This window comes from Pseudorca crassidens, chromosome 5 (genome assembly GCF_039906515.1).
Source record: "Pseudorca crassidens isolate mPseCra1 chromosome 5, mPseCra1.hap1, whole genome shotgun sequence".
NCBI classification, from domain to species: Eukaryota; Metazoa; Chordata; class Mammalia; order Artiodactyla; family Delphinidae; genus Pseudorca; species Pseudorca crassidens.
This window is the reverse complement of record NC_090300.1, coordinates 141186770-141207418: the sequence shown is the minus strand read 5'-3', so window position 1 is coordinate 141207418 and position 20649 is coordinate 141186770. Positions and strand designations below refer to the sequence as shown.

Sequence of the window (20649 nt, the reverse complement as noted above, 5' to 3'; positions counted from 1 at the left end):
ACTGTATATTTTAGGTATAGAACACAAGAATCAGGGAAAACACATGAGAGGGTTGGGTCCTTTTTAGTTATCTTGTGTGATCCAAACATGCATTGAGTTTTGTAAGCTCAGTCCCAGAACAGCGTTTTATTACCAGCAGCAGCAAACTGATGGCAATAAATTCAGGCTATCAAGAAGCATGTCACCTCCAGTCATGAAGCAGTGTCCTAGGAAAATAAAGTCACCTATATTTGAGAACCACAACAAAAGTAAGCTTTTCGATTCCTTATACTGCATTTGAACTTCATAATGCATAACATTTTTGTACAAGGCCAGACCTTTTCATGTACCCTTTAAAACAAATGGCACAAAATTTGAAAGTCTAACTCCTGACAATATATAAGCAGACTTCTGATGCTAAGGGAAAAGGTGGGGGCAGCGGTGAGGCGTTATCCTAAGAGATACATGCAGTACCAAAGACAAGAAATTTAAATTAATCTAGAATCTAAGAATATTAAAATTCTGAACAAAACAGAATCACACAGATCACTGGCTCCAATTCCTCATTTTAATGATGAAGAAACTAACATTCAAGAGAAGTTAAAGAATTAACTACTAGTTAACCTATTCTGCCAAACTGGACTCCATGCCATTATCCAAGCAGCCCCCTCAAGTCCCCTCCACCCTGTCTCTAATTCTGGATGTCAACCTGTCAAATTCCACCTCCATGTTCAAAGCTGGACTTGGACTCTACCCCTGCACCAAGGCTTTCCTCCTCCCCAAGGAGAACCCCTCAGCACTTTTTCTGGTCCTCTCTTCTCCCATATTACAGTTATCTGTATATTCATTTTACTGCCTTTTCTGAAACGTAAGGTCCTTGAGGGCAGAGACTAGCGTAAGCATTTCTGAATTCCTTGTTAACACCTAGCACAGGGCCTTGAAGCAGTGGTAAAAGAAAGTTTCTAATTAATTGAGTTAGGAAAGTAGCTGGGCCACAGCCTACTTTTCTTGACTCCCAGCTCTAGGCTCTTCCCACTACAATACATATTCTATCTGTTCTAGATTCTGCAAGCATCACCTACTTCTGCAGGCCAACGTTTTCTTGAATGCTACAAATCAAGCCATTTCCTAAGAAACGCCATCCCTTTGATATACAATCTCTGCCATGACACTGTGAAAATACCTACGATGAGAATAGTATGGTGTACAGTCTGTGTAATGTATCCATCTGAATATCTCTACAACACTTAACTCCACAGAGTAAGAAGGCTTTATGACATTTTAAAAAAAAATCACTATTCTTAACACTAATTTCCCCAAATAAGCCAGTTGTACCATAATAATTTTCATTATTTTCTTTAAGTATTTAAGTAAGCTAGATCCTTGGGAGATTTTTCCTAAGATTAGATATAAACTGCAAGTCCACATACCCATTATATCAAAGAATTCATCCAAAGCATTCTGCAGTGCTGGGAACTTGTCTCTGTGTTCTTCCAGCAGCCATATTAAACATCGCGCTTCCTTCAGTGACGCTGGCTCACAGAAATAATCAAGCTGCTTTCCTTCTATAGAGCCTAGTTTATGACCATATTTCTCATTCCAGAGAAAAGTCATGATGCTAAAATCAAGCTCCTTGAGAGCGGCCCCATAACGAGAAAAAAAAGGTCCTGTGGCATCTAAGCCTATAATAAAAACAAAACCCAAGTCAGAAGAAGGGGGAAATTATTTGCTGTAAAATCACATTCAGTTTCACATCTCTGAAAGCAGTTCTACTACAGTTTGCTTACATTTTCAGTGAAAACATTCAAATAATTGAGAACGAACTTGTTCAAGCTATTATGCATTTTAGAAACACCATTTCACATTAATATGTTAACTATAATAATTCTTATCTATGAGTTGAACAAGGTAGGCCAAAGGTTTCTATTAATATAGTTATTTTTATCAGACCTAGGAGATAAAATGAATTAAATGCCTTTAAAAGGCATTTTTAAAGGCATTAAATTCCTTTAAAAATATTACAATACCTTTTTCACTACTTCGCAATGATTTGCATTCCAATTAGTTTAATTCCAAATTGGAATTTGCATTCCAATTATTAAGCTGACAAGGTTTTACAATGCTTTTCTGCATATGCTCCATAAGAACAAAATACCAATAATATACAGAACTTGCCAAGTGCCTATAAAACAGAAAATGGGCGAACTCCTCACCCAACACCCAAGAACTACACCTTATCCCCCAAAATATCACGGCTCCTTACCCTCCTCGCAAGATGCGAGGTGGTCACTATTCCCGCTTTTATCCCTCCCTTCTCCAACTCAGAAAAAGGGGTGGCTGCAACCTCACACGCCACTACTGAAAGGTGAACACCTGCTACCTACTAACACAGCCGCCAAAAAGCAAGGATTGGCTCTGTTCTCTCCCCCGACACGCCTCTAACACAGGACGGACCACAGGTTCTCAGTCCGCAAATGAAGCAGAGATTGCCAAGTTAAAATTACCCTGGACAGCTGTTTCTTCCAGATGAAACAGTTAGCTTTGCAGAAGTCATGTTACATGAAAAATTAGTGTATTTAAACACCAGAATCAGGGATCACATAAAATACTCATACCAGGTTCAAGGGAATCAGCAATGAAGAAATACCACATTCACAGCTCCATCTATGGCTCACATCAAAGCATGTGCTCGTTAAGGGGAAGGGAGCAGATCACACCTAGTACTGAAACGTTAACCCCCGCTCCCACTGCATTTAAACTAAGCTCTTTGTTAAATATAGCAGGTTAAAGTAAGACATAACTTTATAATTTACTTGTCTGATTGTCAGTAGACACTAATAGCAATCATCACTTAGGTGAAATTGTCCGGGGCCAGAAACCCATGGAGATGTATGCTCAACACAGCACCATTTAGTTATCAACTACACCAAGTTTGCTGCCATCTTACTTCGTCTCTACTGACAGAAACATATCAATATATTCTCTGAAACCCTGGAATTCTATCAGCTCCGTGTCTCTAAGGCAGGTCAGGCAGGCTCTCTCTATAGACCGCTGCTGAAAGGGCCTGCCCTGCTGTGGCTCCCACTAGGCTTTTTACCCAGCAGGTGCCAAGTGAATCATCCACAGCACTAGGCAGCAGCCAACCTGGTCACCAGGACAAACAAGGCCCTGGTACCAGAAGAGATCACCATCTAGTTTAGTCAACAACTCTCTCTGCAGCTGCCTTCTGCAGTCCTTAGGTGGCTTTGGTCAAAGAGCCTGCTTGGGGGGTTCTTCCTCAACCGCATTAGGAAAATCAGGGCAGAGGACCAGAATGTTATGACCCTGTGATTCACAACACTGAAAGTCAACCCCAGGGTATTTCTCTCTTAATCCTTAGATACAGATTTGCCCCAGGTGATCCTAAGCAATTAGTTCCATCCACTCTTTCCTGGAAATTCTTCACTAAGGAATGTGACTACTAAACTGCACGATCCCAGAGGGCACTCCCCAGCAGCTGACTCCAGGGGGTGCTATCTACCCATGGCTGTACCCAGTATTCACGTACTTTACACAAGGACAAATAGTTCTGCATAACATAGGACTGGATTTTCTTACTGACTGAACTTTCCTGTGTTTCTACCTTATACAAAAGCATATTGTAACCCATCCATAAAGTAACCTAAAAATTGTGAGTTGGGGGAAATAGCATTTTTAACCATACAAACTTGTGGTTCTACATTTTAAAAAATCATAAATGATGATAGGAAAATGAGAAAGGATTCAGAGGCCTACGTTCATCCTTCCTATGAAACTGCATCTCTAGAATTAAGTGACGTACCAAAGCTATTAAGTTTTTGGATCCAGGTGGCTAATTTTGGTTCCACTTCTTTAAGTTCACTCAAAACATGCAGAAAAACCCTTGTCTTTACTCTATTCTTTTCTTGAACCAAATGACAAATGACATAGTCCACTGCTTCATTCAGAAAATTTCTGCTAGAAAAACAGGTTGTGTAGTCTTCTGTGGTTAAAACCTTCCAAGAAAGCAACTCTTTGAGAAGCTTGGAAGTATTCAGTATCCCGGACTTAATCTTGTCAGCATACTGCTTTATGCACTGCAGAATTCTGTCATCAAGGAACTGGCAACTCTGAACACTGTCTACAGTTTCTACGGATAAATAACAGTGGTCAGTAAAAAGGAGAAAGAGGAACAATTTGCAAAAATATAAACTCAGAAAAAATTAACGTAACATTACACAGCAATATAAAACATGACTCAGATGTATTCTTTATGTTGCTTTAAATAGCCTAAGAAATTTTAAATTAGGAATATAAATAAAATATTTAACACCTTTAAAAGGTATGAAAGTTGACATTAAATCGAACATATCAAATACCTTATTTCCTTCACTTGTACCACTCATCTAAAAATCCTAACTGAGCCTCATCAACTCCCCAAACTTTATATTCAGTAAATATGCTTCATGCATCAATGCAAAGGGTTTTTTCCTGGAGTTGAAGGGATCATTTCTTCAGGTATAAATACAATTAACATTTGGTAGTTACTGTATGTTATTCATCTTATTGTTGAATCCTAAATCATAGACCTGTGGAATCATTGATTCCAAGCTGGGAAATATCTCAGAAGTTCATCTTCCCACCCAGGCATTTCCCCCTAAAAATGGCCATTTAGCCTCTTGAAGCTAAGACAATAAATTAAATACAAAAAACATATATATATAAAATAATAATGTTCACTAAAAATTTTTTCGGTAGGAAAGATAACTGTGATTGATTTGTGAAACATTAATGGAATACTAGATGAAAAATAAAGACAACAAGAGGAAATATTTCATTTTGGGAAGAGCCATCATAGTAGAAAATGAGAACAATGTACTTCAACTCAAAACTGAAAGCATGCCTGGGGCTATAACGTACAGTATGGTGACTATAGTTAATAATACTGTTTTGCGTATTTGCATGTAGATCTTGAAAGTTCTCGTGAAAAAAAAAAATTCTGTATGTATGGTGATGGATGTTAACTGAACTTACCTGTGGTAATCATTTTGCAATATATACAAATTTCAAATCATTATGTTGTACACCTGAAACTATACCTCAATTAAAAAGAAAAAAAAAAAAACTCAACCCCCGCCCCAAACCTGAAAGTAAATATGTCCACAGAAACAGTAAATTACTGAGACCGCTCCCATGTTGATCAGGGAATGCTGACAAGACAGGTGTAAAACAGAAGGCTGGATTAGGTAATCTCTCTGGCACCTAGTATGAACTGCTTCTTTATTTGAACTCAGCATATTTCAGATCATCAGTGGCTAATTTACAGTTCAACGTTTCAGAACTTAAATCTGTGTAGCAGGGTTTACAAACCACTGTCAAACATACAATAGGAATTTCAGATATTATTCTCACATGCACTTTGGAGATAAGGAAATGGACAGAGTGTCAGTTTGCCCTGAGTTAGTGGCAGGGTAGCGTTTTCAATCCCTGTATATTGCTTCTAAATTCAATGTTCCTTACACCAACCCCCTCCCCACCTCAGTGTAAATCAGAAGATGGTGATAAAATCAAAATGCCAACGGAAATCTAAATTTCAATTCAATAACAATTAACATAAGGCCCAGCAAGATGAATATTTATATTTATACTTTTAAGCAAGAATATATTATTATTATCATGACTTGGACTCCCAGCATACCTTTCTGCTCTTCAATTTTAGGTGGATTACTTTCCCTTAAGTCCTCTTCCAATCTTTCTTGTGCTAATTTTTTTGCTTCCTTTTTTTGGATCTTCCGCTTCAATTTTTTGTCTTCTTTCAGCCTTAACTTCTCTAGGCTGATAAGTATTTACAATTAGTCATAACTCACCTTTGTTATAAACTCAATTAACTATTTTCCTTTGCCTAGTGTAAGTTACAAGTTTCCTTTTTTAGTTAAAACTTGGCCTATATCTTCTGTTCAATATCAAAAACTTTTGAGACGTGGTCAGTTCAGTCAAAACAAGTGTACTTGTTTCCTGAAAACAAGAACCTCAATGACTGAGTGACTTCTAATTAAGGATGGCATGTACAGATCATGCAGATGTTATTTCCATGTATTTGAGTTACTGCTTAGGGTAAACAAGAATAGTAAAAATGACTCTGCAAGGTAATACATGTAAATACTCATTTCCACAGTAAAATATTATTTTCACAACCCAATAATGGCCTACAACACCAGAATTTGGTCAATATGGTTACAACAAGTTCTCCTCAACAAATAATTCTGTTCATCCTTTCTTCTGCTCTTTCCTGGTCACCAATGATGAAAAAAAATCACTTCTTAAAATGGAAAGCAAGAAGCAGAACCAAAAAGAAAAGAAAAAAGGATTGGAATTATTTGATCTGAACAAGAAGATATAGAAATGAATAATTTTGAGAGTTCACTGAATATTTCAGGGTGAGAAACAGTCACTGGTTCAAAATGTTTGCTGAAGAGAGTAAAAGGAAAGATGCTTTTGGAATTAAAGTTTCAACAACAGAGAACTAAGTATATAATTTTTATCCAAATGCCAAATCTATTGAACATGTCATTTCATAGCTCAATTTCATAATTTTACTTATAAATTCAACTATTAAATAATGCTTTTTATTCAAGTTTTTAGCATTTAACCATTCTAGGCTAGTTCCCTTGAAAGTTATGAATACCCATAAAATTCACTTAAGAACCACTTATCTGGATATGTGTGCAGAGCCAATTTTAAAAACAGCATAATTTAGAAATCTGCATTTAACAGAATTATATTCTAATAGACATTATTAAGCTACTGATTATTAAAAATCTTACCTAGAACATTTCTGTTTCAGAATAGGTCTTGGAGGAACCTTTTCTTTAATGACTTTGTGTTCAAACTTTAAATAAAACAGACACATCCAAAATTTGTCTCATGCTCCCATGACATAAAGCACAAAACCACAAGTAACAAGCATTTCAGAAGCACACACAATGTTCAATTCGATAGGGAACAGTGATGATGTTCTGACCCAAACAAAAGCCCAGAAAACTTTAGCAAAACAATTTACTGAAAAGAGGAACAAGAGAGTAGACACAATTTAGGAAGCTTAAAAAAAAAATTAAGAGTAAGCAGAAGATCAAGTAAACTACAGATGTCATTACCACAACCCACTCCTGCCAACTCCCATACAGTGAGGCTAGAGGTAATCCCTCCAGACACTCTCCTCCCTCCCTAAGATCCCCTACCTCGCCAACACCCAAACGTTTACTGGGAATTAACAAAATAAGGTTATTAAAAAGAGTAAAAACAGTAAAACTAAAATGTAAAAGACCTCCTCCTCCTTTTAGGAGATAAAAGAATATGAGAATCCTTCAATGCACAGAAGCATTCTCACATCCTATTACTTCCTATAATTTCTTATATTAAGTAACCGCTTCTTTCCTGGAAAACACAAGATCCAAATAGTACAACTTCCATAAATTTAAATCATATTTTAAAAGGTATCAGGATTTTGTTTATTAATTTAAGGAGACTTCCCCTTTATTAAATACTTACTTCACATTTAACTTGACCACCACTGCTGAAGATGATAATCTTTGAAATGATTCCTTCACAGTCAGGAGTAAGACAAATTCCTTGCAGAAAATCCTATTTGATTAGAAAAAAAAAAGTGCTCCATCTCAGCATAAATCTATACACGTATTCCCTTTTAACCATCAGGAACAGTCAAAACGTGATCTAAAACCTCCTTCAGGGACGTGCCGTAAAGTCCCTGCTCGTTGCCATCTGACTTCCAGAGCCCCCAGCTGTAGGGGTGACCACGGGACTTGCTTTGTTTGCGTAAGGTGAGCTGACATGATGTACGCTACGTCCATGCAAAAGCTTTAAGAAACACTGAATGGACTGGCCATTGCTCTTTTCCCTCAGCCATAAGAACGTGTTCCAGTCACTCCTCAGCCTCAATTCAGAAACAAAGAACACAGCCACACAGACTGGAGCTGCCACAGCCCAACCCTGGACAACGAATGCAAAACTTCAGGACAAGTGACGCAAGCAAGGAACGAGCCTTTCTTACTGTAAGTCATAAGATATTTGAGTTACTTCAACACATCCTAGTGAAAGCGAATTTACAGAGGGTATTTCAACCCATGGGAATGTAAGACCACTGAGGGCGAGGGCACAGCTAGAGGAGCTCAATTAAGGACAAAGACATAGCAGAAGTGACTCAATGACGGCAGCTATTTGGTCACATCATTACACCTCTAGTTAACGACATGAAAATGTGTAAAATGTGAGAATTTATTTCTACTAAACTTCAATAATTCCATTGCTAACGTTCACCTAGCACAACCACCTTAGTTTTTTTCCTCAGTAAGGATAGGGGTTTACCTGAGGCTTAGCAGCGTAGAAAAAGGTTTTCTTTCTTTAAGTCCATAGCTTATATGGATCAGAAACAAATTCTATCAATGCAAACAAGATTATTAAACTGTGACTGCTCTCAAAGTATATCTGGCTAACGGAATTAACATCATTATCTTGTTAATTAAGAGAAAACCCCAATTAGATGTGGCAGTACAAAATTTAAGTTGATTCCTCAGTACAAATTATCTCATCAAATTTTTTTAGAAATTATAAAATTTGAAGCCCCAATTCTACATCATAACATTAAAATCAGACATTTAAACTTTTTTTTTTTTTTTTTTAATTTTTTGCGGTACGCGGGCCTCTCACTGTTGTGGCCTCTCCCGTTGCGGAGCACAGGCTCCGGACGCGCAGGCTCAGCGGCCATGGCTCACGGGCCCAGCCGCTCCGCGGCATGTGGGATCTTCCCGGACCGGGGCACGAACCCGTGTCCCCTGCATTGGCAGGCGGACTCTCAACCACTGAGAGCCCTAAACTTTTATTTTTGATCATAATATTTCCAATGTAAAAGAGGTTCAACAATTTATTAAAAGCCTCTATGGTTACTGCCCTTTACACTTGCATAAAATAAAAACAAAAACTGGGCTTCCCTGGTGGCGCAGTGGTTACGAATCCGCCTGCCAATGCAGGGAACATGGGTTTGAGCCCTGGTCTGGGAAGATCCCACATGCTGCAGAGCAACTAAGCCCGTGCGCCACAACTACTGAGCCTGCGCTCTAGAGCCCAAGAGCCACAACTACTGAAGCCCGCACGCCTAGAGCCTGTGCTCCGCAACGAGAGAAGCCACTGCAGTGAGAAGCCCATGCACCACAACGAAGAGTAGCCTCCACTCGCCCCAACTAGAGAAAAGCCCACGTGCAGCAACGAAGACCCGATGCAGCCAAAAATAAAATAAATACGTTATAAAACAAAAACTGATTTTCTAACTTTATCATTAAATTTTTAATTTAATATTTTCTAATTATGTCTCATGCACAGGGAGGAATTCATATCCTCTTAAGACTTTTCCTAAAGATTTTTAGGGGAAAAAAATCAACATACAATAAGCATACTGAAAAATCCAGATAATCTTGTTAGCCTTACCTTGTCAATTTTATCATTAAATGTTGTTGTTTTTAACTTCTTCCAACAGTTCATGTGGAATTCTATTTTACAGTACTGGCAACAGCTGATTCGTATAAAACCCTACGGTTTAAAACAATTTTTAACTCACTTTTGAAAGATGTCTACACACACATTCTCTCTCTCTCTCACTCACTCACAACACATATTAAGATGGAGAGCTGTCTGCACTCACCTGGCAGACATAGCTAGATGCCACATTTCCTCCTGGGGGAGTGTAAGACTTCCGTACCCCAGACTGCCTAGTGCTGGAAACACTGAGCTTAACTGACATATTCATTTCCACAATTTACAGCTGCGTCATCCTTTACAATACCAAATATTTTATAAACTTTATCTCATCTGATCTACTAACCAGGGACAGCGAGCAGCTTCTATCTTCCTGAATAAGCTAAAGCCCAGGGTCTTACTCACTCAGTTCATTGCCAGACTTGGTCTCAGACTTAGGTCTCTAGGAGTTAATTCAATGATCAGAATGGCCTTCAGATTCTTGGACTCAAATTTTACAAGAAATTGGAATTGCAACAAATCAGGGGTACTAGCCTCCCTTTGTTCCCTGGGCTCCTAAAAATAGGCTAGAAAGGGGAAATGGAATCAGCTAACCTGCCTTCTCAGGTCACCGTCCCTGCCCTCAGTGTTTATTTCAGTGGCTCTGGGCCCCCATGTGAGATGATGTAGACTTAAGTCCAGGGGATGGGGAGGACAAGAGGACATAAAACTGCTGACAAGTCACAGTACTCAAGTGTCTCCAGTTACAGAATTTGTTCTGAATCCATTTTAAGGCACAATTCAGCAAGTTAAGGACCTAGTACACACTCATTAGTACCTTAAAGTCTGGATCAGTTATGTATATCTGGATTTTGGAATATCCACGGCACTTCTGATAGCAACAAATGGCATCCGGCACTGGAGGGAACCTGCATTCTTCAATAAATTTCTCTAACAGCATCTAAAACAAAAATAAACAAAAATGATACGACTACAACACTAATCCAACAATAAAATGTTTGTGATTTCAATAACCTCTTGCCATCAAAATATTTTCAGCACAGAAAGGACCAAATGCCTTTTAGCCAAGAACTACATACAACTTTTAAAGTTTTTCCTTCTAGCTTCCCTGGTGGCGCAGTGGTTGAGAGTCTGCCTGCCGATGCAGGGGACACGGGTTTGTGCCCCGGTCCGGGAAGAGGCACAACAGTGAGAGGCCCGCATAACGCAAAAAAAAAAAAAAAAAAAAAAGTTGTTCCTTCTAGAGAGAGGCTGATACAGAGACATGCCAAGAGACAAAGATGGGAAAAAAAGGGCTAATCAACAAATTTTCAAAATTTCAGACCCTGAATCAAAATCTTATCCTGTGTTATAATCATCAGGCCTCATTTTACACTACATACCTTTTAGAAATCTCCTTCAAGCATTCACAGGGAGTCAAATGAGGTAGGATAACCCTTAGGGCTCTACTGTTCTCCTTCCCGATGTCATCTCACCTAGGACCCCACCACTGTCATCCATCTACCTCCCTGAACCCCTGCCCCCTGTGCCTGTTCATCACCTGGAGAATTACACCACTGCCCCCGAAGCCCCCGAGACTCATGCCACGCTTCCAGTGCTGGCTGTCCGTTATCAGTAGCTCCTGTGCCTCCACTCCAATCCAGTAGAAAGAGAGGAAAATCCAACAATCCCTACGTTTAGTTTTATTTTTTATACCAGCTTTGTTGAGATATAATTCATATACCATACAATTTACACATTTAAAGTGTACAGTTCCGTGGTTTTTTTAGTATATTCGGAGTTGTATAACTATCACGATAACCTAAAATTAGAACATTTCACCATGCAGCAAGAAACCCCATACCCATTAGCAATCCCTCCCCAACCTTCCTCAACCCCCTAGCCCACTAATCTACTACCTGTCTTCACATATAGATTTTCCTATTCTGGAGATTTCAGATAAACAGAATCATACAGTATGTGGCCTTTCATGTCTGGTTTCTGTCACTGATATTCAATTATATGGATATACCACATTTTATTTAACCATTCAGCAGTTGACGGACACTTTGAGCTGTTTCTACTTTTTGACTATTGTGAATAATACTGCTATGAACATTCATGTACAAGTTTTTGCGAGAACATGTTTTCCTGTCTCTGTACATACCTAGGAGTGAAACTGCTAGGTCATATGGTAACTCTGTCTTTAACCTATGAGGAACTGCCAGACTGTTTTCCAAAGCAGCTTCATCATTTTACACTTTACAGCAATGTATGGATGTTCTGATTTCTCCAGATCCTTGCTAACACTTGTTATTGTCTGCCTTCTTGATTACAGCCACCCTAGTGAGTATGAAGTAGTATCTCATTTTAATTTGCATTTCTCTGATGGCTAACTGTTGAACACATTTTACATGCTTATTGTCTATTTATACAACTTGCTAGCAGAAACACCTATCCAGATCTTTTGGCTACTTCTAATTAGAGTGTCTTTTTATTACTGAGTTGTAAGAGTTGATTCCTGTGCTTTTAAAAGCTTCAGCCAAAAGCAAGTTCTGAGTAAATACCAGGGTTCATCACAAGTAAAGGCCTATCCTAGTCAATTCACACACTTTAGTCTTTCTAGAACTGGCAAAGAATCCTACGCTTCTGGATATGAGACTAAGTTTATATTTTCAGAGTCTTCAAGTACCATTAATAACCATGATGAAAAAACAACGCTATACCTTTCTCTAAGTACAACCAGTACGCCATGCTGCTTATCAGTGCACATTCTGGTCAGGATGCCTGGATTCAAGTCCCAGCTCCACCATTTCCTAGCTGTTTAACCTTGAGCTCAACACTTAACCTCTCTAAATGTAATCTTCCTCATCTGTAAAATGCAAATAATCATAGTGCTCATCACATAGGGTTGCTGTACGGGTTAAAGGTAATGATAAATGGAAGGTGTATGACTGGCACACAGGAAACATTCAATAAACGTTGGTGATTCTCACCAGTCTTTCAAGGGGAAACGCACATGGAGGAGCGGAGGACAGAGTACTCCTACCTGTCTTCTGCTACCTGAGTCAGAGCGCAGAAGCACAGATGAGCTTTTATGGTTAGTAAGATGCTCTCTAGAGAAATAAACGGTTACCTTTATTTTCCCTGGCTGAGTCTCTTCAATAACCACATTACTTGTGGGCCAAGTTAACACTCCAGGAAGACGACAGATCAAGGTTCTTGCTTTCTCGAAATGATTAAGAGCTTCTAGAAATCTAAAGTCATAATTATGAAGAAGGTATTAAAGATGTGACATGAATTTTCATTCCCCACAACAAGGCACAGAGATTCAAGCTTACTAGGTAAGAGTACATTTGACAAATCACTACACAGAAATATTCAATGTAACCCATATGTTCTTTAAAAAACCAAGACATTATCACTGTTTGCTACAAAGATAATATAAATTAAACACTAATCTACCTGGACACTGGCTTTATTATGGTAGGTGCACACTAGTCCTTTTAAAGTTGTAATTTTTTTTTAAGTTTTCAACAAGTAAAACAGAAAACTGAATAAATTATGGTTGTTCCATTTTTATTTCATTTACTAATCTAATTAGATTCTTGTAGAGCAACAGCAAAGCTCCACTTCAACTAATTAATCATAAATAGGGAAATTTTTTTCACTTGACTCATTTAGAACATCTATAGTAAAACCGATTTGCTGAAAAATTTTTAAAGAAATCGTATATTCTGGACATCTTCAACTATAAAGCAGTGAATTATTTTAACAGAACAAATGTGTATGTAAACTATTTTAACTATAAATATGAAATCTTTCATTTCCAATTTATGGTTTAAATATTAATCTCAATAGAGTCCCACAGTCCGTTCAACAAAAGAATACTAGAATACTGGATCATAAGGTTATCCCAGTCTTTATTCTTCTCTTCAGACTAGAAAATAGAGGGTTCTCTGCTTTCTCCAATCTTGAAATGATTTCCCAATTAAAGAAGTCATTTTTGCCTTTGGGTACAGAAAACTTCACCTGCAGAAAAGCTAGACCAGCATCCACCATAAGACAGTTATTAAACAGCAGGACTTTCAACCAGACACTGCACACTGCAACAGCAAAAAACCAGCGTACTGGACACTGAACCACAAACCATATTATTGTGAAATTAAAAGTTAAATGGGTTTCCACAACATTGTAAATCAACTATACTTGAATAAAATAAATTTTAAAAAAATTTAAGTGCCTTTCAAAATGGCAAACACGTCTTCATTTACTACAACCTCCTACACATTTATGTTACGTTCCCAGATCTTGTGATATCCGCATGCGGCCACTGCATTAAACAGGTGTGTCCCAAACAACTTATGCTAAGCTGGAATTAATTTCATTTATTACCCTAGAGGTGACTGCTAAATCCTCACTACCCCTGATCCTTAAAAGAGGTGACCTGGTCAGACAGTAGCTTCAGGAAGTAAAAGAACTTTCTTTAATCTTTAAAGATCTTTAAAGAAGGTTCTAGGCACCCCCTGAGATTGGGTTCCCAAGAATGCCAATGGTCTGATAAAACTTCCTCTAAACAGTTAGATGCAAATTTAAGGATAATTAAAAGTTATGAATGATATTCAATCAGTCAACAATTATTTCTTTATAAAAGTAATCTAACATACCTACCACTATATTGGCTGTAATTCAACTATAGGTTCAGAGGAGAGATTTTTGTTTCTAACTCATAATGTCCTTGAACATATATAAATTTCGTATTAGCGACTTCCCTGGTGGCGCAGTAGTTAAGAACCCGCCTGCCAATGCAGGGGACACAGGTTTGAGCCCTGGTCCCGGAGGATCCCACATGCCGCGGAGCAACTAAGCCCATGCACCACAACTACTGAGCCTGCGCTCTGAAAAGCCCACACAGCACAACGAAGAGTAGCACCTGCTCCCCACAACTAGAGAAAGCCCACACGCAGCAATGAAGACCCAACACAGCCAATAAATAATAATTTTAAAAAAAAATCCTCATACAAGTTTTTTGGGGGAAATGGGTATTTAACCAAAATATTATATAATCACACTTGTAAAGCATTAATTTATACCAATTCAGTCGCCACTTATAAATGACATATACTAAAAGATAAAACATAAAATCCTTTGTGTCAAATTACTCTATTATTTTTTTAATTTATTTTTTATTTATTTTTGGGTCAACGTTGCTGCACATGGGCTTTCTCTAGTTGCGGCGAGTGGGGGCTACTCTTCGTTGCAGCGCACGGGCTTCTCACTGCGGTGGCTTCTCTTGTTGCAGAGCATGGGCTCTAGGTGCACAGGCTTCAGTAGTTGTTGCACACGGGCTTAGTTGCTCCACGGCATGTGGGATCTTCCTGGACCAGGGATCCCCTGCATTGGCAGGCCGATTCTTAACCACTGTGCCACCAGGGAAGTCCAAGTTACTCTATTATTGATTTTCCTATTACATTCAAAATTAGAAAGCACTGGGAACTGAAGTGACTGACCTTACTTTAATAATTAATATCCAAATGCCAGTCCTTAAAGTAAACACAATTATCATAGTGTGCCACAGAGAAGATACCAAAGTAACTCCAGAAAAAGGATCATCATCACATTAGATTTGAAATGAGTAACCAGCCTAGGGCATAAAGTAGTGTGGCTTCTACTAACCTGTTTTTTTTCAAGTACACTTTTCCAATTCCACAGTAAGCCAAGCAATCAAGTCCCTCATTGGGGTAGTGTTCAATCATCCTCTTAAACTGGTTTTCAGCTTCAGATAATTCCTTCAATAGCAATGAGAACAGTGATCACTTACACAAAAAGAGAAATACTGGAACCGATTTTACCTGAAAGTTGATTCCTTTTGTGTAATATTAAAAACAACCGTATATCCTAAAATTTCTATGGCAAAATTATACATTCTGTACTTCATTTTCTTAATAATTACATAAATTTTGACCATATGGATACTCAAGAGACACAACCAAAATGATCCAGCTCCAGAATGAAAAGCTGGCACTGAAATCAGACAACCAACCAGATGAGCATTTCCTAACACACAGAGGTCACAGCGTGTGCTGGCTAACCCTAAAAGGTGTGCATTCAGGGTAAAAGAGACTGATTTGGATGCAAACACGCCATAACATACATCCTAGTAAGTGCTGCCCCCTTGGGATCACAGGAATTCCAATGATGTTGCCACGATGTTTTGTGACATAAGACGAATGCTCTGCCTTAAAAGCAGCTCTTTAGTAAACTTTACAGAGCTCAGAGTACATTCTTTTGAATATTCTCAACAGTGGAAGCCTCTGGGCTTTGAATGAATATTGTTTTGGAAAAAATCCAAAAGACACTTAGCTCAAAGCAATACTGGCCACTCCACTGTGGGTGAAAAAGGAAATGTCACTACAAAATGGAGTTAAGAAGCAGCTTTGAGGCCAGCTCCGAAGGAGGCATGCCAAAAATGTTTCAGCAAGGACTGTTCTGGAGTGAATATAACTTCCTTCTGGGGACACTCTGAATGATGAAATTCTCTTAAATGTCCAAGTTCTATCGTACCTATTTAGTTTTTTTTTTTAATCAAAAGTAAATCAAAGTAAATAAAAAATGTAATAAACTATTTCGTCAGTTCCGGTAAGGCAAACATGGTAAGAAGCTTACTCTGCCAAGAATAGAAGAATGGAGATCATACAGTCCTGTCTCCAACAATCTACTAGAAAATAGAGTTAGAGATTCCCTAATGAAAGACATTTATCTGTCACATCAAGAACAAGAAAGGGGGGCTTCCCCGGTGGCGCAGTGGTTGAGAGTCCGCCTGCCGATGCAGGGGACACGGGTTTGTGCCACGGTCCGGGAAGATCCCACATGTCGCGGAGCGGCTGGGCCCATGAGCCATGAACGCTGAACCTGCACGTCCGGAGCCTGTGCTCCGCAACAGGAGAGGCCACAACAGTGAGAGGCCCGCGTACCGCCAAAAAAAAAAAAAATTAAAAAAAAAAAGAACAAGAAAGGGGCTTCCCTGGTGGTCAGTGGTTAAGAATCCGCCTGCCAACACAGGGGACACGGGTTTGAACCCTGGTCCGGGAAGATCCCACATGCCACAGAGCAACTAAGCCCATACACCACAACTACTGAGCCTGTGCTCTAGAGACAGCGAGCCACAACTACTGAGCCCACGTGCCACAACTACTGAAGCCCGTGCGCCTAGAGCCCGTGCTCCGCAACAAGAGAAGCCACGACAATGAGAATCCCGCGCACTGCAACGAAGAGTAGCCCCTGCTCACCACAACTAGAGAAAGCCCGCGCACGGCACCGAAGACCCAATACAGCCAAAAATAAAAACAAATAAATTTTAAAAAATGACCAACAGCATGTCACAAGGAAAATGAACCTCACGCTCTGTGGACCACTCAGACAGTGGAACATAAAACAACCTGATCCTTATTAGGGAGCAATTAGGGTTAAGCCTCATCTAGCCTAGGAAGCTTGGGGCCCAAGTTGGTAGAAAGGATATATTATTCCTGAGGTAATTCTAGAGCCATTTCAACCTTTATCAAAAACTCGAAGCCATGGAAAGCAAAGTATAATGCTGAGCAGTGCAGGTGAGTAAGCTTTCCAGGAGAGCACTGAAAGACCATGAGTAATGGAAACCATGTGTGCTGACACCCATACACTGATTGCATGTGGTTATGGGAAGCCTGAACTCTAGAAGATAAAACACCCAGGTACTTACTATCCAGAACTAAGAGCTATTAACATTAGCATTCTTTTTATGATTTAAAAAATAAAAAGGCATGACACAAAGTTGAACTCTCCTTTTTTAACCTTCCAAGTCCCATTCCTTTCTTCTATCACTAAATGAAACCATTATATTAAATTTGATGTAGGGCTAGTCCATGTTTTTTTTTACTTTTTCAAGATTCACAGATAGCCATAAACAATATATACTATTGTCCTGTAAGTTTTCCAATTTGCACATAAGTGGTATCACGATGTTACTACATTCTCCAACTTGCCTTTTTACCTCAACATGTTTCCAAAATTTATCATGATATACCAGGTCCTTTACTTTTTATACAAATAAAAGGTAGATTCCCACTGGTAGTCTGGCATAACTTTTTTCTAACGGAAACACAAACTAAATTTTCTTTTCAAAAAGAATCACAAACTAAATTAAATTTAGTTATTTCAGAAAAAATTATCAAGAAAGTACACAGGCAGTGCTCATTAAACTACTGTGATAATCATTTAATGATATACATAAGTCAAATCATTATGCTGTACACCTTAAACTTATACTGTCCATTGCATCTCAATAAAACTGGAAAAGCAAAAAAAAGTACCCAGAAGGAAATACGCTGAAGTGGAAAAACTATTTTAACATACCCTCTAAAATTAATGACATATTTTAATTGTTTATTATCTCTGTTACAAATCTTACCTCAGGTTGTCCTATTCCAAGGAGTGAAATGGCAAGTCCATAGACTACTAAGACGTAGTTAATCATGGCCAGGTTCAGTTGCTGTCAATAAAAATGCTCCAGTTAAACATCTGAACATAATTCTGCCCAATTTGCATCATGCTAACTTGTTAGCCGCAACAGTAAGAGTATAAAAATATCTTACTAATCACTGTGGGACAAAGACCAAACAAAATTAGAAAATACATTTTGCAAAGATATGCAGTTATCTTGCTATCAAGTATCTAAAACACAGAATCACTGTCTCAGAGTTCCTTGAAGGCATGGTTCATAACAGAATAACTGATGTCATATTCTTTTGCATATTAATGGAATGAGTAACAGACTAAGGTATTTGCTCTCTTACAACCTTGCATATTTACCCAGCTAATACTTTCTTTGTGGATGAAAAGATGTGACTAAAGTGAGTCCAAATTCTCGACTTAGTGCTCTAATGAGATAAAAAGCCAAGAGTTCTAATGAACACCAGCTATAGTGCAAGGAGAGAGTCTAAACCTGGCTTCTATACCGACTGCAACCATAAAGGCTGAATCAGAGCATTATCTGCTTCTCACAACCTGGAGTAAATTCACCTGATCTCAGCAAGACGATACATTAGTACAATGAAGTCAAAGTGTTGGTTCCCTTCTACATTCATCTGAAACGCATTAGCACTGGTAAACAAGTTACCAGGAGGCAAGCTCACCTTTATTTTTTGAGGATCTAAACCATTGAGCAACTCTGTGAAGGCCTGGGCAGCACTGCGGCAGCGCTGCTCCAACAAAGCCGTGTAACCATCCTGGATTAAGCTTCTCAGCATTTTCATTATATTAGCAAAATCCTGCAAAAAAGAAATTCTTTTTCAGTAAACCAGAGCTACACATGCTTAGTCTAAAACTTAAGATGCCAACGGTCATCATTGGGCAGTTATACTTTATAACTGATCATAAAATATGTAAATACCCAAAGCTACCCCGTATGGATTATACTCCTTTCTCAGCACAGCACGATTAAAGTGGAAATTAAAAGGTACTGCTTCCCCATCTTGATCCCAACACTTCTAGTGCTGCCCATGACAAAGAAGGGGGGTTCACTTTACACTACACGGTGCTAAGCTGTACTCACTTTTCCAGGCTAACCAGACAGTATTTGAACGTCTTAACAGCTCAAATGGAGAACATCAGCCATCATTTAAATAAGTAAATTGTTTGGCTGAGACTTGAACAATTAGACAAATAAGAACAAGCAATCAATTTCCTGGTCACTACCAGATTTTAACAACTGCCCTCATGCCCTGGAACAAACCTAAATTCTCAGCAAGAAATGGTTATTTCAATCTGTAGCTCTACTCCTGCCTAACATGTACCTGAATATAACTAGATAATATTATCGGGAGAGATATTACTAGGTTACATGCGAAGAGAAGAGAATAAGGAAAACAGCTGCTATAATGTACCCTGAAATAAAGCGAGAAAAAAACTTTACAATTTGAATATACGTGAGCACATACATTATAATTTGCATTCAGATTTTAGTTACATGGCAATAGCTATAGGCCACAAAAGTTCCATAAAGACTGGAGAGACAAGCCTGGAGGCTAAGCCAGATCTCCCCACACCTTGCCATACATGTGTACACCGTTCAAGGGAGCAGAAAATGCAAATATTTGCGTGACATTCCTCACTGTTCCTCATGATAAGGATCCAAAAGGAGACCCCACTGCACAAAACGCAGAGGGAAAAGCAGTCTGGTCACACATAAAAGCTGCCTAGTGCTTTTCATCCAATGAATCAAAGTTTAGGAGAACTTTCCCCCCAGAAAACACATGGAAAAGAGCAGCTCTCAGGTAAACTTGGTATTTGCTATACAGTATTTAAAAAGTTCAACGATCGCCATATTAATGTTAAGATAAGAATTTTAACAGTTATAGAAGACGATGTGCTATCCCCACACACACTAGTTTATTATTTATTATTCAGCCTTGGATGTACTGATTCCATTCTAATCTCTTTCATTCTAGAAAACAAATCCATTTGCCTCATGTTTCCATTGGAAATTATTTCTCTCAAAACAGTACAAATAAATGGTCTGTACTGAAAGCTGCATGAGAACGGGCTGAATGGCAATGCCAGTCTTCAGCGTATGCAGGGGCCTAAAGTAAAGTGTGTTAAATGAACAAATCAAGGCTCAAAAATAACCATCATTTTTATTTAAATACTCTTTTGTCTTTACAGGCTGTCGTTACAATGTAAGCCCATCACAGTTTTTAGAATCAGTAAAATCAATATAAAATGACAATTTTAAAATCACCAACTGTTAGAAATACTAAAAATGCTTTTATGCAACTAATTAGAAAGCTGTTGAAACCGATTAGGAAACTGATTAAAAATGCTTAACATGCTTCATTCCAAGAGTCCTTAATAAGCTATCTGTCATATATACCTAACATAGTTAACAGAAGCTTAAAATGACCCAGATATTAAAATGAGTGTTGTGTTTCATGTTAATATACATTTGGGGGGGGGTAAAATTTAAATCCAACATTTTATTTTAGAAGAAATAGAACTGTGTTTACATAAAGCACTGAAGTGTCAGAGCAGACTCACATGAACCACATTTAACCAAAAGAAACAATCTTTCACTGACAATACACAGTCTACAGGTATTCAATGACTGGAAGAGTG

At 38.5% G+C, this 20649-nt stretch overlaps 1 protein-coding gene across 12 annotated transcripts in view; it reads right to left on the bottom strand.

Moving 5' to 3' along the window:
- The window catches only part of TTC3 (tetratricopeptide repeat domain 3), a 141077-nt gene that overhangs the window by 57999 nt on the left and 62429 nt on the right, over positions 1-20649 (bottom strand). For all 12 annotated transcript variants that reach the window (XM_067739472.1, XM_067739463.1, XM_067739468.1 and 9 more), the window contains 11 exons: positions 18672-18806; positions 17948-18028; positions 15178-15290; positions 12638-12758; positions 10340-10462; positions 9475-9576; positions 7525-7617; positions 6801-6865; positions 5675-5811; positions 3800-4126; positions 1410-1661 (listed from right to left, as the gene is read on the bottom strand). In XM_067739472.1, coding sequence (XP_067595573.1) covers positions 1410-1661; positions 3800-4126; positions 5675-5811; positions 6801-6865; positions 7525-7617; positions 9475-9576; positions 10340-10462; positions 12638-12758; positions 15178-15290; positions 17948-18028; positions 18672-18806 — 1549 coding nt within the window. The remainder of the gene's footprint in view (positions 1-1409; positions 1662-3799; positions 4127-5674; positions 5812-6800; positions 6866-7524; positions 7618-9474; positions 9577-10339; positions 10463-12637; positions 12759-15177; positions 15291-17947; positions 18029-18671; positions 18807-20649) is intronic.